The sequence below is a fragment of the Rutilus rutilus genome (assembly GCF_951802725.1).
Source record: "Rutilus rutilus genome assembly, chromosome: 20".
Classification (NCBI taxonomy): domain Eukaryota; kingdom Metazoa; phylum Chordata; class Actinopteri; order Cypriniformes; family Leuciscidae; genus Rutilus; species Rutilus rutilus.
Genome location: NC_140225.1, coordinates 5,066,960 through 5,089,078, shown reverse-complemented (window position 1 = coordinate 5,089,078; position 22,119 = coordinate 5,066,960). Strand labels below are relative to the sequence as shown.

Below are 22,119 nucleotides of genomic sequence, written 5' to 3'. Positions count from 1 at the left end.
TGTTTTCAGACAATGCATCTTTAACACGGGTGTGTTGTGTTTTACTGCACTCTCAGATGTTTTCTCTTGTGTTAAGAATAAAAAAAACAAGTCAAAAAATCTGCCAGTGAAGTAAAAAAAATACCCTTATATTCAAGATACAGTCTATATGAAAACAGGTTTTAATAGCTTCTCAAGTTATGCTTCTCAAATTAAAGGGGTGGTAAAATGCCCTTTTCACAAGATGTAAAATATATCTATGATGTCCCCAGAGTGTGTGTGTGAAGTTTTAGCGCAAAATACCCCACAGATATTTTTATATAGCAAGTTAAAGTTGTTTGCAAAAACGCACCGTTTTGTGCCTGGCCCTTTAAATGCAAATGAGCTGCTGCAGAGGGCGGGGTTTCAAGAGCTCCTGTGTGTTAGCAGCTGCTATTACCTCATGCAGACACACTAAAATTACAGAAACTGTTCTGCCTTTAATGTTAAAACGGAGTCAGACAAAGATGGAGAGACTCAAGAAGAAGTGACAACATGTAGAATGCAACAGGACGTCTCTGAATGGTTAGTTGATGAATTTATGTTGCTGATGTGGAGTTAACTATCTTCAATTAAGATATTCTGTCATGATAAATCTATAAATCGCTCATATAGGAACTGTTGTGAGATGCACACAGAGCTAAATAAGTTTGTGTCGTATCTGTATAAGCTTGGCTTGGCGCATTCTACAGTGCTGTGGATGACAAAAACATTTAAGATGACAGCACTTGTATGTGTCATATGCAAAAATATGATAGTTGAAAACGCATTTTTGAGAATGACGCCCCAAGCTGATTTTCTGAAACAAAATCTCGAATAAAAAGTATCTGTAAATGAGCAAGAAAACACACAAAACAGCTTTCCTTCTGCAGCCAAAAGTATGCTATCTTTCCAGTCAGTGAGCCTAACATTGGAAACTGGGACATATTTTCATTTTTTAGCAAACTCTCCAGACTCATGTACGATGTACATACAAAGCAGATATTCATGCGGCCTCACACTGCTGACTCAGGGATGAGGGTCAAAAGGCAAGAACCATGTGAATTATTGCTGTATGGGTGTGAAATAAAATTAGCTATACATGAGCATCCAATCCCATCTGGCAAAGTCGAGTCCGATGGACACAATGAGGACAGATTCAGCTCTGTTGAGGAGAACTCAAGCTTCTAAACACAATAGGTTCACGCATGCTATAAATATGCGACTTCATATTTTGTGCTAACACCAATATGTTTGCCTGCAAGGTCAACCCTAAAGGCCAATTTACTACATCAATGACACTGTTAGAGTAGAAACGTAACCTCAGGGTGGCCTCTAACAACACTGTATTTTAATCCGAGCTTGGTGTTTATTTGATAGACTACAAGCTTGTGCGGACCTGCTTGACCACAATAGGGTGTGTGACCTGTTTTGTTTTTTTTCCAGCAGGGATGAAATACAGACCCAATCAGGCAGTTTGTGTGTTCTTATGTTGGGCCGGTGGGGTTCTGAGAGTCTCTTTAATGCAGTACAAGCAGTGATCGATCCGCTGTCTGCTCCCTACATAGAGCACACTATTCCCCTGACTCCTATTACAAACACACTTATTCTACTCATCCACCTCCCACCGAGTCAACACAGAGAAAGAAGGAAAGAAGGAAAGAAAGAAGCAGTAAATATTAAGCTTCCAGTGTTTGTGCTTGGTTTACCTGTCGGAGACTGATCCAGTAGCCGATGATTTTGTCCACAGCGCCGGGCTCTCTCTGTGTCCACTGTAAGATGTAGGAATAGTTGTTCTTCAAGGTGCGAATGGGGTTTGGAGTGTCGTAGTAAAATTCTGCATTATACGGCTGAGCTAAAAGAACAATCAAACCAAAACAGAGCATGACCAATTAGTCAAATACTTTAAAAGGATAATAAACTACCATCTTACTGTCAATTGAAATATCAGTGGTTTAACCATGGTAATTTTTTTTTTTTTTTTTGCAGAAATGTATGAAAACTTGTTTCTGCCACGGAACAAAATGTATAAGATAATTGCAACTCTTTATCTCACAACTCTGACTTTTTTTCTCACAATTACGAGTTTACATCTCGTAACTCTGACTTTTTTTTCTCATAATTCCAAGTTTACATCTCGTAACTCTGACTTTTTTTCTCACAATTGCGAGTTTACATCTCGTAACTCGGACTTTTTTTTCTCATAATTCCAAGTTTACATCTCGTAATTCTGACTTTTTTCTCACAATTGCGAGATTAATCTCATAATTCTGATTTTTATTCTCTGAATTGCGAGTTATAAACTTGCAATTGTGATTTAAAAAAAAGATTTTACAAAACTTGCAATTGTAAGAAAAAAGTCCGAAATAAGAGATGCTAACTTGGAATTGTGAAGAAAAAAAAAGTTCGAATTGTGTGATAAAAAGTCGCAATTACCTTTTTATTTTTTATTAAGTGACGGAAACAAGCTTCAATTGACATTTCTTTCAGAATAATCAGAATAAGAACAATTGCATGCTAAATGTTGCAACACAATTCCATCTACAATATTACCAAGTCTGCATGTTGCATAGAAGCTAGGCTTATAAGAGCAGTCATATTAGAGTGTGAAGATAGAACAAGCTGATAGCATTAGCACTGCTCAGCTGTCATGATGTGTTGGCAAGGCTAAAGATAAGGCCCTACTGAGCAGGAAAAACCTTTGGAGTCTGCAAGACAGCAGCCAATTTTCTTTCCCCCACAGAGAGAACAGAAACACCTGGGCCTTTTGGAAGTGTACTGAATGGTGCCACATCACCGTCTGGCCTTTCTTGGCTGATTTCTACATCATCAGCATATTATCTGGCATAGCTGGCAACTCAACTGTAAGGAGTGAGTGACGGATGTTTTTTTGTTTTGTTTTTACATAAAATATGCTAATTTTTATTTTAATGCAACTCATTTCCCAGGAAAGCAAGCGGAGCCAATAATGTAATCCCAGATGAAAGATCTAGTTTAAACCAGCTTGATGATAACCATTTCATATGGTTTACTTGGTCAAAGCTGGTCATTTATGGTCTTTAGTTTGTCCAGGATGTTTTAGGCAGCTGTAGTGATGGGTGATTCATCAACAAATCGTTCTTCTGAGTCAGATAAGTGGATCGTTTACATTTCCACTTATGCATTTGGCAGACAGATTCATCCAAAGCAAGGTTCTCCCTTTCCCTGGGATTTTGGCATTGCTAGTGCCAAAACCTGTCTGAATGATTCTTTCATGAATCAGACAGAATCAATCCGAGCAGTTGAGTCAATTAGCTAGAAATGAGTCAACAACTAAACTGAACTGAATTGAGATGCACAAAATTACAACGAACACCCTTATTAATAAAAACTTAAAGTCCCCCTGTGGTGAAAATCAAGCTTTTAATGTTGTTTATATGTCTATGTGGTGTTTTTAATATGCTTTAAGACAAACCATGTGCAAATTCATAAGTCGACACCATTGCTGAGTATTTTCTCCTTAAAACTGCAGTGAACTACAGACAGACTCAAAAACGCAGTTTGAAATCGCTGGTGTTTCTGACGTCACAAACTACCTTGTAACCAATCAGGTCAACGTGTGATCGTCAATGAGTGGATCTCTGAGCTGGCGCGAATGAGTGGAGGCGGGGATAATTTGCATATTCATAGAACCAGGTATAATGAGGCAAGGGTGTAGAGTTTCATTCAAGCTATTTTAAGGCATAAAGATTTTTATTTTTTTTTGTCAAGGAAAAAACGTTTAAATATGTCATTTTGGTGATCAAAGATGAGTTTTAAGGGATGAATTATTGACTACAAGGGGACTTTAACAGACTACATGATGATTTCAAGTGAGCACTGAATAGGTTTTTTGAATCGGTTCTCTGAAAGTATTCAAAAGATCTGATTCACTGACATGAATCAAACTCCACATTTCTAAGTAGTTGATCATCTCGGCTAGCAGCTGACCTAGTGAACCATCATAGTTAACCAGGATAGGGTTAGTAGACCAACTTGGCCAAACTAGTGAGGTGTCTTAAGACCTAGTCTGACCAACTAGCAGTTAACCAAGGGGTAATCAGTCTTACTTTTCAGATTCAAATTAGATCAATCTACCTTTTTATGTCACTTACTTAAATTAGATTAGATGACTAACTTGTAAGACTAGTCAAAGCATTTCAAGACTATTAGACCCAAGGCTAAAAGGAAAAATTGATGATCAATTATCCCAAATAATGCTCATCTATATTTGAATTTAATGTTTTTTCCCTTAAAGGGATAGTTCACTTTGAAATTAATTTTTGGTATGTTTTAGCTTACCTCAAAGGCATCCAAGATGTAGGTGTCTTTTTTTCCGGAGTAGTTTCAATTTTGATATTTTTAGGTCAAACCGTTCTTGTCTGTCAGTCATATAATGCAGGTCTATGGTCACTGTCTCAAAACAGCATGCACAAAGTCCAAATTAAACAATTCCCCATCGTCCAAATTAAACAATTCCCCATCGTAAGTACACATTGATGGCTTAAGACACGAAACGAGCGGTTTGTGTGAGAAAACGAACAGTATTTATATAGTTTTTGTCCTCTTGTAAACACACACACCCAAATGATCAGAGGACGCGGGTGCTTCGGTCTGCGCAAGCGCCGGAAAGCGACGGAAAAGGTCAGAGGGCGCGGGCGCTTCGATCTGCGCAAGCGCCGGAAATTATCTCTCGCGCGTGTACGTCACTCATTGTTTACACAGAGATTTAAACATCTTTTAGTCCGATGTATGCACCAAGGCACTCTGTTGTTTGCTCTTCATCTGACTCATGTTCTGTTGGCTGGTATGGTTCCTGTACGCTTTCCTAAAAAAATATTGCTTGTCATTACAAAGTCAACACTAATTAGAGCTACACGAACATGAATCCACACTGTCTATTACTATTATTATTATTATTAGGCTAGTAGTAGTATCATTGACTGCACCCTTATGAGTAGTACACATAGTTTCACATTGGTTTGACTAGCAGCTGCTTAGTATAGGCTACACATATCTTCTCTTCTTATAACATACTGTATCTTATAACTCTCTCATGTAAAACCATTCTTACCAAATATATGGTGCAGAAATACATTGTATTGCTCATTTCATGTAATGCCAGCTTTACAAATACAAAGACGTTGTTCACATACCTCCGTTGGATGAGAAAACACCATAGGCACAGCTGATGATGTCAGTACTATGCGATCCTCTCCTTGGTTTATAAAATCATCAGGGGAAAATGATCGCTGCAGACCCTCCTCAACTTTAGTACGTTTATGGGTATGTTGATATCCAGCCGAAGAGCGATCAACCAGAACTTCAAGAGGGAAGGATTATAAATTGGGAATTCGTGAAAACTCACCACTCCCGGATGAGTTCGCGCGAGCATACGAAATTGTTTTCTTTTACGTCGGTTTAAACATCCTGGATAAGCGCAAATTAGAACCATTTCGATTAGCCGTCTTACCTACAATCTCTGTTCTGTGTAAACAATGAGTGACGTACACGCGCGAGAGATAATTTCCGGCGCTTGCGCAGATCGAAGCGCCCGCGCCCTCTGATCATTTGGGTGTGTGTGTTTACAAGAGGACAAAAACTATATAAATACTGTTCGTTTTCTCACACAAACCGCTCGTTTCGTGTCTTAAGCCATCAATGTGTACTTACGATGGGGAATTGTTTAATTTGGACGATGGGGAATTGTTTAATTTGGACTTTGTGCATGCTGTTTTGAGACAGTGACCATAGACCTGCATTATATGACTGACAGACAAGAACGGTTTGACCTAAAAATATCAAAATTGAAACTACTGCGGAAACAAAGACACCTACATCTTGGATGCCCTTGAGGTAAGCTAAAACATACCAAAAATTAATTTCAAAGTGAACTATCCCTTTAAGATACAGCACATGTAAACAGTCCTGAAACTTTTTTCCAACTCACCAGACACATTGAAGGTGCAGGTTGAGGTACCGACTCCATTGTTCACTCTGCACTCGTAAGTGCCGTTATTAGAGGTGTCTAGTTTGAACCGGAGCTGAGGGACACTTTGAGGGTCCACCGGAGGGGTTCGGATGGGCATCGCATTACGGTACCAGCGAGCGTTGACTATTCGGTTTGGATTGGACTTGAGAACCACACAGCGGAGAGTGACTGTCGAGGACGTTTGAGAACGGACATCCAGCAGGACTGGATCCACAACAGGAGGGTCTGGTGGAGAGAAAAACAATATTATTCATCTACATTTTTTGCTGCATTTGTGCACAATTATAGTTTAGCAGTCATTTCTCATCAGTTGCATCTATTTTGGTCTGCCGTGCTGAAAAAAAGACTTCTGTTACAATTCTAAAGATGTTCACTTTGGTAAAACTCTTTATTTATTCAGAGGAAGTTTCTCAAATAGTGTTGTTTTTTTATTCACCTGGAAGAGGAAAATCAATTTAAGGAAAAGAACAGTCATTGAATTGACCACTCTCGAGATTTTTACTGGAAACGAAGCCCCACATAAACGGCACCCAAGCACTTAGGACACATCGCATGAATCCATCGCCCATGCCGACGACGTTCAGATGACAGATTGCAAGCTACTACCCGAATCAATAAGAAGGGGTCCACATTGTCTCAGCTAATTGCACGCAATCAATATATAAAGTGTGCCAGAGCTAGTGACTAATTACAGTCTACCAAGATCTGGTTAGACACTCTGCATGTATGGAGTGATGAGACTGCAAATTAGCAACACAGCACCTCAGGCATACATCAACAGTGCATTACTGTAACTAATAATGTGTGGAGACTGTGACAAAGCATCAGCGTGTAATTAACTCTGTGAACTTCAATTCAATGATTTCAATGACAAAATAATTAAAAAAACCTTATTAACTTCAGGCTGATTTACAAACGCTTTGGTTGTACAGTAGGTTATCTTCAATAGAGAGCCCTGTGAAATAGACATCAAAAATACACCTTTCTCAAAACGGTTATTATACACATTTCCCACAATCCAACCAAAAAAATAAATAAAAAACATCTTTCCTGTTTCACTTGGAAAATATGTCAGATTACAGAAGTGAATTGGGTTGTGAACGGTGTCTCAAACTGACTAGGTGACGTCAGTTGAAAAAGGAAAGTCGTGTAGGAGGCAGAGCAAGTTATCACATGGTGATGAAAAATTAAATAATAAACAAGATTAAACAAAGACAAACATTTTCCATTGTTTGTCTCCTGACAAATAGACAGAGTAAGACAAGGTTTGTGTATTAAGGAAGCAGACAGGGTCATATCTGATTTCACTCTGACTCGTGTTCACTTTGATTCAACACTGCCAAAATTATCACAATGAAACCCATTTAAAATTCCCACAAGGTTCTCTGATTTGAGCTTTGGATTTGAGACAAATAAAACAAACAGCATGGGAAAGAAAATGGTACTCTAGCCAAATCACTCCATAAGTGGCACAATTCTTTGTAGTAAAAAAAAACAACTTTTTAATTATTAAATCATTTTCATTGTCAACAACCAAAACATAGTATTTGGCAGCACCCCGCATATTGCACAAAATCATTTTGCATTTATTATAATACTGATTTTATACATTTTTGATGTTTACTTAACATTCATTTTTAGAAATGTTCTAGGCATGTCCAAAATTTTGCTAAGAATATGCACACTTCATAGAAAATGAATAGAAAATACAGTAGAGTAGTGGCGATAGCAACTCCAGGGTCATGAGTTCAATTCCCATGGAGTGCATGAACCTATACATTATGCATACTCATTATGTATAATGAAATTAATAAAAGAGCTCATATGATATTTAGTCTGAGTTTATTTCCATTTTACTGATTATATGTATTGATGTTTACGTTTAAAACACATGAACATGGTGAGGAAAGAAAGCAAGTAAAACAGACACACACAAGACAGAAAGAAAAGTGAAGTTGTGAAATGCATTACAAAAGGTGCCATGAATAATACTGTATATAGCATTATAAATTCTCTTGATGTGACAGGCCTATCATCAGTGGTGCATTTCAAAGCAGTTTATGGCAAACGTTTATCTAAACATAACAGAAAGAGGTGATTTCCTCTCCTCTATTCCATAATAATCTATATCCATAATGAAGTTTACACCAGACGTTTTACTTCACAACACAACAGCTCCCATAATCAAACTATAATCATCCGTCTCATGTGAGCGGACAAATGTCTGTAGCCAAAACTTCAAGAGCTTCAGCCACCCAACAACAGTAGCTGCGTTCACACGGACCCTAATAATTCGACTGGGAGCAAAGTCAGGATAAAAAGTCACATGTAACCACATCAATCGGAATGAATCGGCCTTTGTTTCGGACTCTCATCCACAGACGCCTTGTTTTGGGCTCAGGGAAAGGGTTTTTACTGCTTAATTAATATAACAGTTCATATGGTCGTTGTCTCCTAACTAGGATATGAAATTGATAAATATTAAGGGCCAGATTTACTAAGAGCTTGCACCAACTGGTGTTAAGAAAATACTGTCAGAATTTACTAAAGACATGCAGTAAAAAAAAAAAAATAGCACTGATACTTTTGCGGCTGACCTTATTGCATATCGTCACCTTCCTAAAATAATTGCCCAAGTCATTTTTTCAGGTTTCTCAGAAAACACAAAACACTTAAAAATAACTTCAGAGGTTTGTTCTTCTTGATGCAGCTGCCATCTTGAAAAGCTTGTCTCAATGTCTTTTGACTTAGGCAAAATAAAACGGCCTAAGTCACACTCTTGACATGGGCCATTACACTACAGGGGTAGAACTGCATGATCTGTTCAACTGAGGATGTGGGCGATTTTACCAGAGGTGGCCAGCATCATGAGGAGATGACTTATGCAAAATAAATCCTTTTTGTCAAAAAATGACTTAGGCAATTATTTTAGTAAGGTGACGATATGCATTTGTAAGAGTTTCCCTTTCAGACGCAAAATTTGTGGGAGGAGAGAATTTAAATGAATCATGCAATGCGATTTACTAAGGTTTGTGCTCGTCAATTCACAGGTATTTGCGGCATTATTCGACACTGAAAAAGCATGTCTTAAACCAGACCCTAACTCGCGCTGCTCTTGGTAGATAGCGTTGGTCATTATGGAAATGATCTGGCTGAAAATTAATTCTTTAATTTGCACGTCGTCAGTCTATCACCCGTAGAACTTTCCACTCCCATCGGTGCTTTTTGGTTTTCTGCTTTCATGCCAATTTGTCCAGTTTAGTAAATATGTTACTAAGTCTGCTCCTTAAAACAAAGAAAAGAAGCGATATAGGAGAATAGTATATGCGCAAACAGCGGTTCATGTAAACACTACGTTTATTTTCTTTCATTGACGACTGAAAGTTAGTATACCGGGGATACTGAATTGATATTTCATGACCAAAATTATTCAGTCAAATCATTTGCAAATTTTTTTTTTTTTTTGTGTATGTGTGTGTGTGTGGGTGTGGGGGGGGGGTAATTAAATGTTTCAACGTAAAGTTATTTAATAAATTCAAATATTAATACTCCATATTAAAAAAAAAAAAACTTCAGATTTTATCTAAATCAATATGCATGCAATAAATACTTCCATAATGTATAAATGCTTTACAATTTATGTCATGTAAAATGATTATTATTTTTTTCATTAAAACAATTAGAATGAGATTGTTCCTCGCAGCTTTGATGAGATTCATCCAGCTAGCCTCTCAATGCGGTTCAGTTCCAGGCAGATGCTGTCTGTCTCTCCGGGATGGGGTGTTAGACAGCATCCCCCCGTCTTCAGCTCCAGAGAGACAAGCAAAGCCACCTGGCTCATAAATCAGACCTGCCGTGGGATGAAGCACAGCGGTGGGCCCTAAACTGCCTCCATCCTGCCAAACTCAACATTAGCCGGGCCCGTTACACCAGCGATATTGACGGAAGATAGAAACAAAGGGACTGAGAATGTGAGATAGACTAGATGTGTGGGGGCGAGGGTGATTCATACGAGCTCTTAATGAAGCTATCACTCATTTAAGCTGCAACACAGCATTCTGGGGTTTCTCAGGCCATAAATCCTTCCTAAGAACTCCTCAATTTGTTCACAGCATGCTCTGCGTTACATATGTTTGGTATATATTGTGTTTAAGTCACATGCACAACATTTATACTCTGTCTCTGATTGCACTGGCTGTGCAGATTCATTGACTGCGCTGTTTAATAACAGTATAAATCACGTAGCTGTTGTCATCCTTTATCATAATTGATCACAGGCCAAGCAATGACATGCTCCGCTCACCTGAGACAAACTCGTTTAACTAAATGCCGTCTGCCAGATGGAAAAAAGACATACTGAAACAACCCCTGTTACACAGAATATGATAACAAAACAGCATCTGATCAATAAAAATAATCTAAAGAGATATCGAAATGAGTTTGCTAGCAAAGTCTTTTATACACTACTGTAGCTATGACTTTGCCTCAACATTGATAACTGGACTAAACAGCGGACCAATTTCATTGCACATTATCTCAAATATTGGTTTGGTCGGTCTGAAATGCCTGAGAGAAAGTCTGTCATCAAAATGGTTTGGTATAATTACCTCCCAGAACTGTCTCACACGATTGCGTTCCCAAACACCACACATCTGATAACATGACAGTGTTTATTGCATTATTTTTGTCATATTTTGTGCTAGTTTCCCAGGAAATTATGATTATGCTCTTTTTTAATACATGGGATGGAAACTGTGCTTTACTTGCAAATGTGTTATGCAATATTCCAATTTTGTGCACAAGGTAAATTCACAACTTTGGATGAAAACTTAGCTAGTGATTTTTTTTTTTTGGTAAATAAAACAAAGATTAGTAGACTAGAAAATTGTATTCGTTTTTCTATTTAAAAAAAAAAATCTGGTTTAATTATTTTGTAATTAATTTGCAAAATCTGCTAGCAGTTTCTGACTGTTTTTCAATGCACTACAATTCACAAACCACATATTATGCATGCTCAGATCTCCTGGAATCATTTGTAGGGTTCAATGTCGTGTGTTTGAATAATATCAGTCAAATCACCTTTATTAATATAGTGCTTGATACAATACAATACAATCTACAATCTGACTTGCAGCAGCCTGTATTCATAAATCACACCATGTTCGTTCATTTGACGTTCATCAAGGTTTTTCCTCCATTTCGGTCACCTAATGGAGTTTGGGTTCTTTGTCACTGTTTGCTCAGTTTGGGGTTTAAAAGACACTGAATATTAATTAAAATTAGCAATAATTTGACTCCACTGACACTATCAGATGAGAACAAAACTTGAACTGAATTGAGCTGAAGAATGACATTATTATCTTCTGTAGAGCTGCTTTATAGCTGAATCGAATTAGTTTCATAATTGACGAATTTGAATTAAACTCAATCAACACTGACCTGACTTGAGCTGAACAACAAAACTATTGTCTTCTGTAGAGCTGCTTTGCATTGCATGCTGGGCCGGCGCCTCCATCTTAAGAGGATCGCCCTCTGCTACTGATGCTGAAATTAATACTCGTACCTGCACTTTTTGTTTAGTTTTTGCCCTAAAATTAAATATTCACATTCTCCATTGGCATCATTTGCAGGGATGAGAAGCTATTGTATTGCGTTGCACGATAATTTGATATGGTAGTTTTTCAGAATTTCATTCACAATGCATCTGGTTACCATGAAAACAGTGTCACACGCTGCTGCTTCAGACGCTAGAAATGTCCAAATACAAATATGTGTTCAACAAGCTGAAAGAAGTCGATCCATTTATTTGTTGGAAACATTTGAATGCAACTGAAGTTTTATTGTTGTCATTGTTAATACTGACTTTCCCATGACCACGTAGGGGAACCACAGATTGCGGGTCACAGTCAGCGGACAGACACAGACACACATTTTTAATATATTTATTTCAACAATCAAATCTTGTGAACAGTTTTGCAGTGACTGCGAGCAAGTTCTGCTAATTCACAAGCCGACAAACTGCGAGAGTCATACTCGCAAAGATTCAACTCATTTTTTTAAGTCAGTTTAATGTAATTTAAGTTGAAATTACTTCAACATCCAAGTTAATTGTACTTAAAAAATTGAAGGCAGCAACATTTTATTTGTTACAGTGAAGCTGCTTTGAAACAATCTGTATTGTATAAAGCACTATATAAATGAAGGTGACTTGACTTGACAATGGTAATGGTTCATGGCCTGAACCAGCAACTGGTTTTCCCAGCCACTATGCCACAGCTCCAAAAAGCTCTTTGCATTATGTGATGCTCACGGACAGATACTCCTCCTCTGCAGCGGACCGACACACACTCAAATTCAGCATCGTCCTAAAATCACGTCGCATTTTGAAGCAACACAAACACAGGATCCATTATGAGAGCACAGAGTGCTTTGCTCCGCTAATGGCTCGTGTGAAAAGGGCTGATGCGCATTGAGTGTCTTTTGTGTGGTTTTGCGCAGCAAGAGCGCTAATGAATTCAAGGCTTTTTAGTCTGGCACTTTCAAAACGCGCTCCACGCGGGCTTCATAATGCATTATGAAAACTCTGAACACATTAACACTCCCGATGGCCTGAAAAGCTGCATCTAAAAATAGCAGGATCAAAATCATTGATAATGGCCCATTGGGTCTTAATGGAAAACGCGGGTCACTTCGGCTCGTACGGCTGTGCGTTCGGAGACTCAATCTATCCTCAGTCAGTGGATCGCATTACAATCAAGATTAAAATCACATTAGAATGTGCGGCACCAAATCAAATCTAATCACCGCCATCGATTGAGACAATTTCACGATAGACTTCATTACCGCAGATGTCCTTTCTCAGGCAGGCACAGGAGAGCTGTTGATGCACTGGGGTTTGTCCAAACTGTCAAATGAGAAATAACATGTGATGTGTCCAATGGCCAAATAACTTCCTTCTGTAATCTAATAGAAAGGCTAGAGAGGGACTTCCTATGAACACATTGGAGAACCTGTAAGCGTTAACCCTTTAACTATAAATCCCTTAAGCGTTTACTGTTAAAACTGCTATTCAGCTGTATAACATTTAATATAGTAGAAGTCCTGTGCAATGTAGGGGGAGCACTAAAACAACAAGTCAACCCATATAAACAGGCCACATTGTTCACAACCCATTTTACTTTTGCAATCAGATAACTTTTAAGTAGAATGAAGGATATTGGATGGAAAGTGCTATTTACTCACTACTTACTTTTAAAGGACCCAATCATACACCCGGCGCAATGCGGAGCGAATAGGGAGAGAATAGGGACAACCCTTTTAAACCATGCGCCGGGTGTGTCGACCATTTTTTCCATCGTTAAACTAGCAAAACTGGATTCGGACTCATCCTAAGTGCACTTGCGCCGTGTGCGCTTAGATCGTTAAAATAGGACCCTAAATCCCTTAAGTGATTACTGTTAAAACTGCTATACAACATTTAATATAGTATTAGTCCTGTGCAATGTAGGGGGAGGACTAAAACAACAAGCCAACCCACATAAACATGCGACATTATTCTCAACCCATTTTACTACTTTTGAGTAGAATACTATACTTTAAAATAGTTTCAATGTAGCTAGCTTCTTTAGTCAATTTAGTCAATTAGTAATTTGAAAGACTTACACTCTACGTTGAGTTGCACCTGACCCTGTCGGCGTTTGATGTTTAGGCCGTTGTAAGGTGCGGTTTGGCAGCGGTACGCTCCCATCATGTCCCGCGACACATTGGTCAGGCGCAAGCGTCCATCGCGTGTTTCCACCACCCAATCCCCCGATGGCATGGGCAGGTCCTTGTTGGCACGAGACCAAAGAACGGGTGGGCGGGGCTTACCCTCGACCAAACACACAAGATCTGCAGTGCCGCCCTCACTGACATTGACCACACCCCCTCCGTCTGGCACGTTCAGAACAGGGGGAACGACTGGAAAAGAAGAAGAGATTGGTATATTATTATATTAAATAATAGTTATGTACAAGAAAAATCAATGGACAACAAATAAAAGGGGAAAAATCCAAATAGATGGAGTTTTGTAAATCGAAATTTGGAGTTTTATGAGATAGTCAGATTTTTTTATTAAAGACCGAAACTTTCAACTGTAACTTCTTTCAATATATATTTAGCTTCAGTGACCCATGATGATCCAAAAAAAAAAAAAGTGCAACCTCTTGTGCCATCATTAAGCAGATAAAAATTAAACAATTTATTCCATTTTATGACAACTCTTATAATCTATATATGTATATAAAATATAAAAATAGGCATTATAGTCTAGCTATATAGAGCATAAAAAAAAACTATATTCAAATGGACTGACTGACAGACTGACTGATTAACTGATTGACTGATTGATTGGTTGATTGATTGATTGATTGATTGATTGATTGATTGATTGATTGATTGATTGATTGATTGATTATGTTATTGTTACAGTTGTATATCAGGCCAAAACAGCTGCCAAACGAACACCACATGAAAGAGACGAATAATGTGATGCAATAAAAAAAAATCTATTACAAACTTTTTTTAGGTAGCTACTGTGTTAAATCTACTGGACCAACACCAAACCACAAAGGGAAAAAATATACAAAATAATGATCGTACAGGGATGGACAGACTTCAAACAAAAGGAGAGAAAGATCATAAACATGAGAGATCAAGAGAGTGTCAGATGATGCGATTGATCATGTCAGGTCTGCAGTCAGAAACACAGAGAAACTCCAGAGAAGGTCGAAACTTCAAGAACAAAAAAAGAAGAGGAACTCAGAAAAAAAACAGCTTCCTGCTGAGATGAGAGAGAGCAGATCAGAGAGGACTCAAATGCATGAGGGCGTCTGAATTTCCCAGAATTCAACAGAATGACCATTCCAACATGAGGCATACAGACCCATTTAACCTCTCTGATAGCGGTTAGAGAAAAAACTCAATAAACATTGTGTTGTATAGTAAAGTTGTATATGTGAGAAGATATTTGTGCTATTTGTAGCAGTTTTTTTCTGTCTTTATCAATGGCAAAAATAAATAGATAAACAAAAATGATGTAAAAACCATGCAGCACACTGCTTTATCTGCTCCCATAAAACTTTAAAGCATTCCAACGTTTCAACCAAACAAGCAATAAGAACAACAAATATCAAGGGATTTTATATTCACATAGTAAACACTCACACCTGATAAAAGACATCGTCTATCAGCGAACTAACCGATTATTAGATGAATTGCTGCAATATAGTAATGTTTTATGGAAGCAGACAAAGCATTGTGCAGTCTTTTTTAAATATATTGTAAGATGGCAAAAGAGGTCACATTTATTTTTAATTTTCAAAACATGTTAGGCTTGCTATCTGACCATAATGCTCAGCATCCAGCATAACTCACAATGGTAGATATTAAAAATAATCTGACACCTGGAAAATGAATAGTTGTCAAGATAAGCTCTCAATGTGTGAAAGTTTGAAAGTCTTAGTTTGAACACTTGCAGTTGCGAACGATAGAACGATAGAACGATAGATAGATAGATAGATAGATAGATAGATAGATAGATAGATAGATAGATAGATAGATAGATAGATAGATAGATAGATAGATAGAACGATAGAACGATAGAACGATAGATAGATAGATAGATAGATAGATAGATAGATAGATAGATAGATAGATAGATAGATAGATAGATAGATAGATAGATAGATAGATAGATAGATAGATAGATGGCCATTATATTTACTAAAAGCAGTACCTTTTTATACATTTTATATTTACAATATATTTTTCGCAATGTCACGACATGCTGTTTCAATAGAAATACACTGGGAAGAAAAACAACACTCATCAAACCATTTCATGGGGTCTTTCATGTTTGTAAGCAAAGAAAATCACCTTTTAACAAGCAAACAACATCATCAGCAACAAGCAGAAGGCACCAGATCAAAGGGCCATTTCACAGTACGAGCACAACAAGTGAGTTCCTAAAGCTCTGAGGTCGTAAAAGCCTGCGTGTCTTTAGTATTACAATCACTCTCACCGCTGCTCTGCGTGATGTTCACGTCTACTCGCAGTTCAGGAACGCTGCTCCCGGGGAAGTTGGCCACGCAGCTGTAGGTGGCCTGATCTCTGAACTTCATGTCCACGATTTCAAGGCTGCTGGTTCCAGGCGGCATGTCTGGGTCACTGCGCAGCACGATGAGACTGTCGGTGGGGATGATGAGAACTCCGTTCTTGTACCAGGTGTAGTTCACCTTGTCCTGAGGCTGGGCGTCAACGTGACAGGAAAGTTTGAGGTCTCGGCCCATCTGGATGCTCTCGCTGTCTTTGTTGGAGTCCGGCGTGATCTGGAACGTTAAGTTCTTCATGGCTAATGGAGAGAGCGAAAAAAGATGACGTGAACAAAGTGAAAGAAGCACCCAATCCTAGAAATATGAATCTGCACAGAGACTGAATGGAGTCTGCACACTGAAAAAAATTCTGTTAAATTTACGGTAAAAAACTGGCAGCTGTGGTTGCCAGAAATGTTATGATCACCTAGCAAAGACAATTTAGGAAAGTAGAATACGGGACAAAACATGATTTTTTATCGTAAAAAATACGGTAGCAACATTTTAGGTTATTTAGACTTAACTTAAATTTACGGTAAAAAAAAACATGTTTAGTTATCTGATATAATGCTAATTTACCAATCTATTAAAGCACTAATATCTGTTTTGTACCATTGTAATACACTGACAACCACCAATCACAGTGGTCATCCGATGAATCAAAGCTCATCACAAGCAGCTTTTCCACAAATTGAGAAAGTTAATACTAACATATAGAAGCTGCACAGTGTCATTCACACAAACACTAAACATCATCATGGTAACACACATGAAATTTAAAAAATGCAATAAACATTCATTTAACAACATTAAACGTAACATAAAACCCTAATGTATATTAGAAAACGATGAATAAACGTATTTATTTAAAAAAAAATACATTAAATGTAAAGTGTCAGGCAGGGAATTGTGGGAATGTCAATTTACTGGTTCTCAATGTAAATTATACAATGACTTGTTATTTTTCACTTCCAAAACCTGTAAATGTAACGGTATTTTACGGTTAGATCTATCATAGTTATTCACAGTATATAGTACTGAAAATTTCTGTTAACCAATTAACAGTTTTTCACTATAGCATTTTTACAGTCTTTTACTGTTAAAATCACGAAGCGGTTTAAAATGTATTAATTTTAGAACAGACCCAATGTTTAAGAATATTAATACAGCCCTGCCTTCCAGTATCGGCTTTCCAGTATCATATTAATGCGAAACCATCTCATAGGTCTGCTTCACCACAAGTGCATGTAATCATGAGGAAAAAAAGTGCAATTTGCATGATAAAAATAATGACTCTGTCATAAACTACTTTTAAAGATGAAAATAATGAGCTCAGAGGCAGTATCACAAACCCAGCCAAGCCCCGTCCAAGTCGTACTGCTGTAATTTGTTAGTACTGAAGCACAATTTATAACTATAACAGCTTAGCCGCGTGTTTATGCTCTGACAGTATGAAAAACGGCCCTGCTGGTGGAGACAGAAACTTCAGCGCCATATGTTCATTTCAACAGACGGGTGCCTTACCTGGATGATTGGCTGAGCTCACGCGTCTGCGGCACCTGCGTGTGTGTTTGACACAAAGCGAGCTCATTACCGTCAACAGAGACGGATCCAGTGTGCAACCCGTGCATTACGAAATAAGACCATTCTACTGCTAATTACCTCCATTCCTCTCAAATTAATTGGAGTAAATAAAAATGATTAAAGAGGCTAAGAATAGCTCTGAGCCTTGATGAACGGCAGGCGTTATGGCAGCCGTTCCTGAATCACCCTCACGGCTTGAGGAGTTTAACACAATCACACACTGCCAAGAGAGCTAATTACAGTTCAACCGCTAACTCACGCTCCCGCCACATAAACACGCGCTCCCACGCATACATATGAAGGAATCTAGCTCTGCGATTTTTCTGCTAAGCGCGAGACAGACGGGAAGTCATAACTCGTTCAAATGCGTGTCAATCAAGCGGTCTGAGGAATATGTAAACTTAAATTGAATCTGATAGCTTGAGATGTAACTAATATTTCAGCCGTTAAAAGTGAGGCCATTACTGTGCCACCAAACAGAAGCACAGAAATAAAGACCAGGGTTGTGTAAAGTTCAGAACTGAAGAATTGCACTCAGTTCATGAGTGTGAATCTGAATTGAATTGGCCACACCCACAAGAGGCTGAATTACAGTTTGAATTGGAATGACAGAAAGAAGAATTTACTGAATTGTATTTTAAAGACATTCAGCTCAACAAGTGTTCTGCCACTATCCATATCCATCTATCTGTCCATCTATCTATCTGTCCATCTATCCATCTATCTATCCATCCATCCATCCATCCATCCATCCATCCATCTATCAATCCATCCATCCATCCATCCATCCATCCATCCATCATCCAGCCATCCATCCATCCATCCATCATCCATCCATCTACTATCCATCAATCCATCCATCTACTATCCATCAATCCATCCATCATCCATCCATCTACTATCCATCAATCCATCCATCCATCCATCATCCATCCATCTACTATCCATCAATCCATCAATCCATCCATCCATCCATCCATCCATCCATCCATCCATCTATCTATCTATCTATCTATCTATCTATCTATCTATCTATCCATCCATCCATCCATCCATCCATCCATCCATCCATCTATCTTCTACATTCAAACTCAAATTGCAATGCCCATGTGTACAAACAAACACACTTACATCTCACAAGGAGGCTGACGGTTCTTCTTGCAGGGTTTCCCACATTGTTGAAGGCTGTGCAGTTGTAGATGCCGGCATCAGCGGGACTGACGGACCAGAGAGTGAGGGATCCACCTCGGATCACGGACCGCTGAGGGAGAGACCCAGGGTACCGAGACCATGTGACCGTAGGCGTGGGGAACCCAGCCGTTACCTCGCACGACAGCGTAACGTCTTGGCCTGGGTCCACCACGTACGTCTCGTTCACAGACAGCTTGAGAGCAGGGGGTGCTGGGAATGAAAGACAACAAACAAAAGAATGCATCATTCAAAGCTGGTGGGTTTCCTATTTATGTCTAGATTAGTGAGTCTTGCATTTACAGAACAGAGCAGATCAAAATGAGTGCAGGTGGTCTTGCTTTAACATGTGAACACTCCAAAGCTAGAGTGTCTCGACATGTCAAGAAGATCAATACTACCATCGATAACAACATTTCATGAAAAATCACCTCTTCACTGCTTCTGAGTTAAGACCTAACAGCTATTCTTAGCATGACACATAACTCAAGTGCCATGACAGAGTCTTTACAGTATCTCCTTCACTGATTCCCTGTTTCAGAGCCAAAGTGTCAGCTGATTTATCCTCAGCAACTGCTGAGCGTTTAAGAAAGGACCCCTCGGACTCTAGACATTTTCCTTAACTTCAACTCATCACCATACTTATACATCATCCCACGATTATGTCACCCCAAAAAGAAAATAAAAAGATCTATATAAATATATACAGTATAAAACATAATTTAATAAATATATATAAAAAAAAAATTTGTGACATTATTACCATGACAGTTAAACAGTTGCAGAAAAAATGCAATTACTTTTTAATAATTTAAATCAGAATAAAATAAACATATTTCAAAAATACAAATAATTGTATTTATGTACTTTCATTTATAAACACTGCCACATCTAAAAAATGTTAAGAGATATTTTAAGAAAATGAACGTAGATGTCGTATTAAATGATTTTATCACATGACTGAACAAATTATCATTAAGCCAGAAATACGTTTCACAGTCAGAATCACACATTCAAAATGGCATTGTGTAACCTAGATGATTACTGCTGCGGTGATAATTATTAAAGTGCACATACTGTTCATCTAATACAACAGTCAAATACAAAAAAAAAAACATTTTGTCTATGTTCATATATATTGTTAAGAAAAATCAAATGAATTAAACTTCATGAATGTCAATTAATAAATCACCTTATGAGCTGAAATACAAAGTTCTGCCATGAAACTCTATATGGCGCAGGCTAATAGGTCCTTAACTCAAATGAGTGCAAAAACATCATTCTCTTTAGGGCACAGCTGATTGGTTCCTGTTGTATCAGTAGCCAATGAGTTTCCTGCTTAACCTTCAAATACTGGTAGCATTTGCCTTCAGAAACCCTCCACCTTCCCCAGCTCCACCTGTATAGATCTGCTACGGGTAATTTATGTATGCTATATTGTACAGCAGCAGCATGTCTTACTTGCTCACAACATTGTCACATCCATTGTCATATCCATATCCATGCCAAACACTCAGAGAGTTGTCTTGATAAAACTGAAGTTTCTCATTTTATGGTCTATGCAAAGAAATAATACATTTTTATATACTATACACAGATGGCTGCAAAAAAAAAGCTCCCTATGTTTCTAACAGTGGCACAAAACCTCACGTAATCTGAATCTCTCAATCTGTTTTTTTGTGCATTATGTAAAATGGGAAATGACATCAGGACATGACGCAGGCCAGATTCAAACCTGCATACTCTGGCATCAACCTCTCTTGTGCGTCACACAGCTCACCAGTCTCTGAATGACATCACTCCCACCTGTGTTCATTATCTCTACAGTCTACAACTGTCATATTGTACCTGAACAAGACCAGACTGCTGTTAAGCATCATACATTCATTAGTTAAAAATAAATGACTCAAATTAGAAAGCAGAAAACCTGCCAATGTGCTTTTCATCTACTTAAATTAATTGTCACTGGCAACATTTGAGCTCCGAATAGACTTGTAAAACATCCCAGATATAATGCCAGAAATTCTCATCCAATGTCTGAGTGTAATTAAAACTGATCCAAAAAAGTTGAATAATATTTTATAAAAGAGCATCAGAAGTGATTAAAAAATGCCTTCATTGAGGGTTAAACGGTTATCGTGAAATAGCTAAATTGTTCCAAAACAAAAAGACAACCCTGCAACACACTTTTACACTAAAAATAATCATCAGTATTTTTGGCTTGTCATCCAGTAAAAAAAAGAAGAAAAAAAAAAGAAAAGAATATCTAAGCATGCTTAAAATAAGATTTAGAAACCAAACTATGTAAACTATGAAGTTTTGTTATCAGAGAATCTTGAATTTATACGGATAATGTTTTTTACTACATCGAAATTTTTTTTTTACAGGGTAACTATTCTTTTATACAACCAGAGATTATTAAAATATACTAACCCTCTAGAGAAAAAGAGATATTAATACAGTATGACTGAGACCTTGATTCAATCATCCAAGAGTGGTTTAAATTTTATGTTCCACAAGCACGACAATCCAGGATAATCCCAAAAATAGGATCTCACGTAACCAGTTTAGAACATTTCTGGGTCGTGCTTCACTGCAAAATCCAAAGTATATCAAAAGTAAATAAGCATACATAGTTTAAGTTTAAATAACAAAAACAGTTTATACAAAAAAAGTATTATGCACTTTAATTTAGGAAAGTAAGCAGACCTGACCCAAGGCTGGTCTGATCTCTTTATCTGATCTGCTAAAATCTGATGTCTCTATCGAGGCAATTGATCCTGATGGTCTCCAGATGCAGGCTTCTGTACTGCCAACAGCTCTACAAGCACTCCGCCACATACAAGAATCTTATTTGTTCTACAAATAACAGAGAGATCACAGGGACTGAAACAGAGATGGAGAAAGAGAGAGTCTGAGGAGGAAAGAATTTATGGCTTCAATTTCCCAGAGCGGTGCGAAGGGGACGGTGCAGCATCAGTCCACTGTTGTCTCTTGATAATGGGACTGATGTGTTTTACCGAGTTTACGCCGCTTTTACAAACTGCAGCATTCCTGTGCTCGACAAACAAATCAGAGAGACAAATAGATAGAGGAAATTTCAGTTAAAAGAAATGAAGGGTCAGAAATTAACTTAGGATAAGACGATAGGAAGTGAGATAACCATAGAACTGCAAGATGAGGATGAGACTTGTTTTGTTTCTAAAGTTT

General features: G+C 38.0%; 1 protein-coding gene across 1 annotated transcript in view; it reads right to left on the bottom strand.

The window, feature by feature from the left end:
• The window catches only part of mdga1 (MAM domain containing glycosylphosphatidylinositol anchor 1), a 201,989-nt gene that overhangs the window by 59,451 nt on the left and 120,419 nt on the right, over positions 1-22,119 (bottom strand). Inside the window, exons 7-11 of the mRNA XM_084391293.1 lie at positions 18,853-19,122; positions 16,068-16,397; positions 13,670-13,966; positions 5,966-6,232; positions 1,707-1,852 (exon numbers count right to left, since the gene is read on the bottom strand). Of these exons, the coding sequence (XP_084247419.1) occupies positions 1,707-1,852; positions 5,966-6,232; positions 13,670-13,966; positions 16,068-16,397; positions 18,853-19,122 (1,310 nt within the window). The remainder of the gene's footprint in view (positions 1-1,706; positions 1,853-5,965; positions 6,233-13,669; positions 13,967-16,067; positions 16,398-18,852; positions 19,123-22,119) is intronic.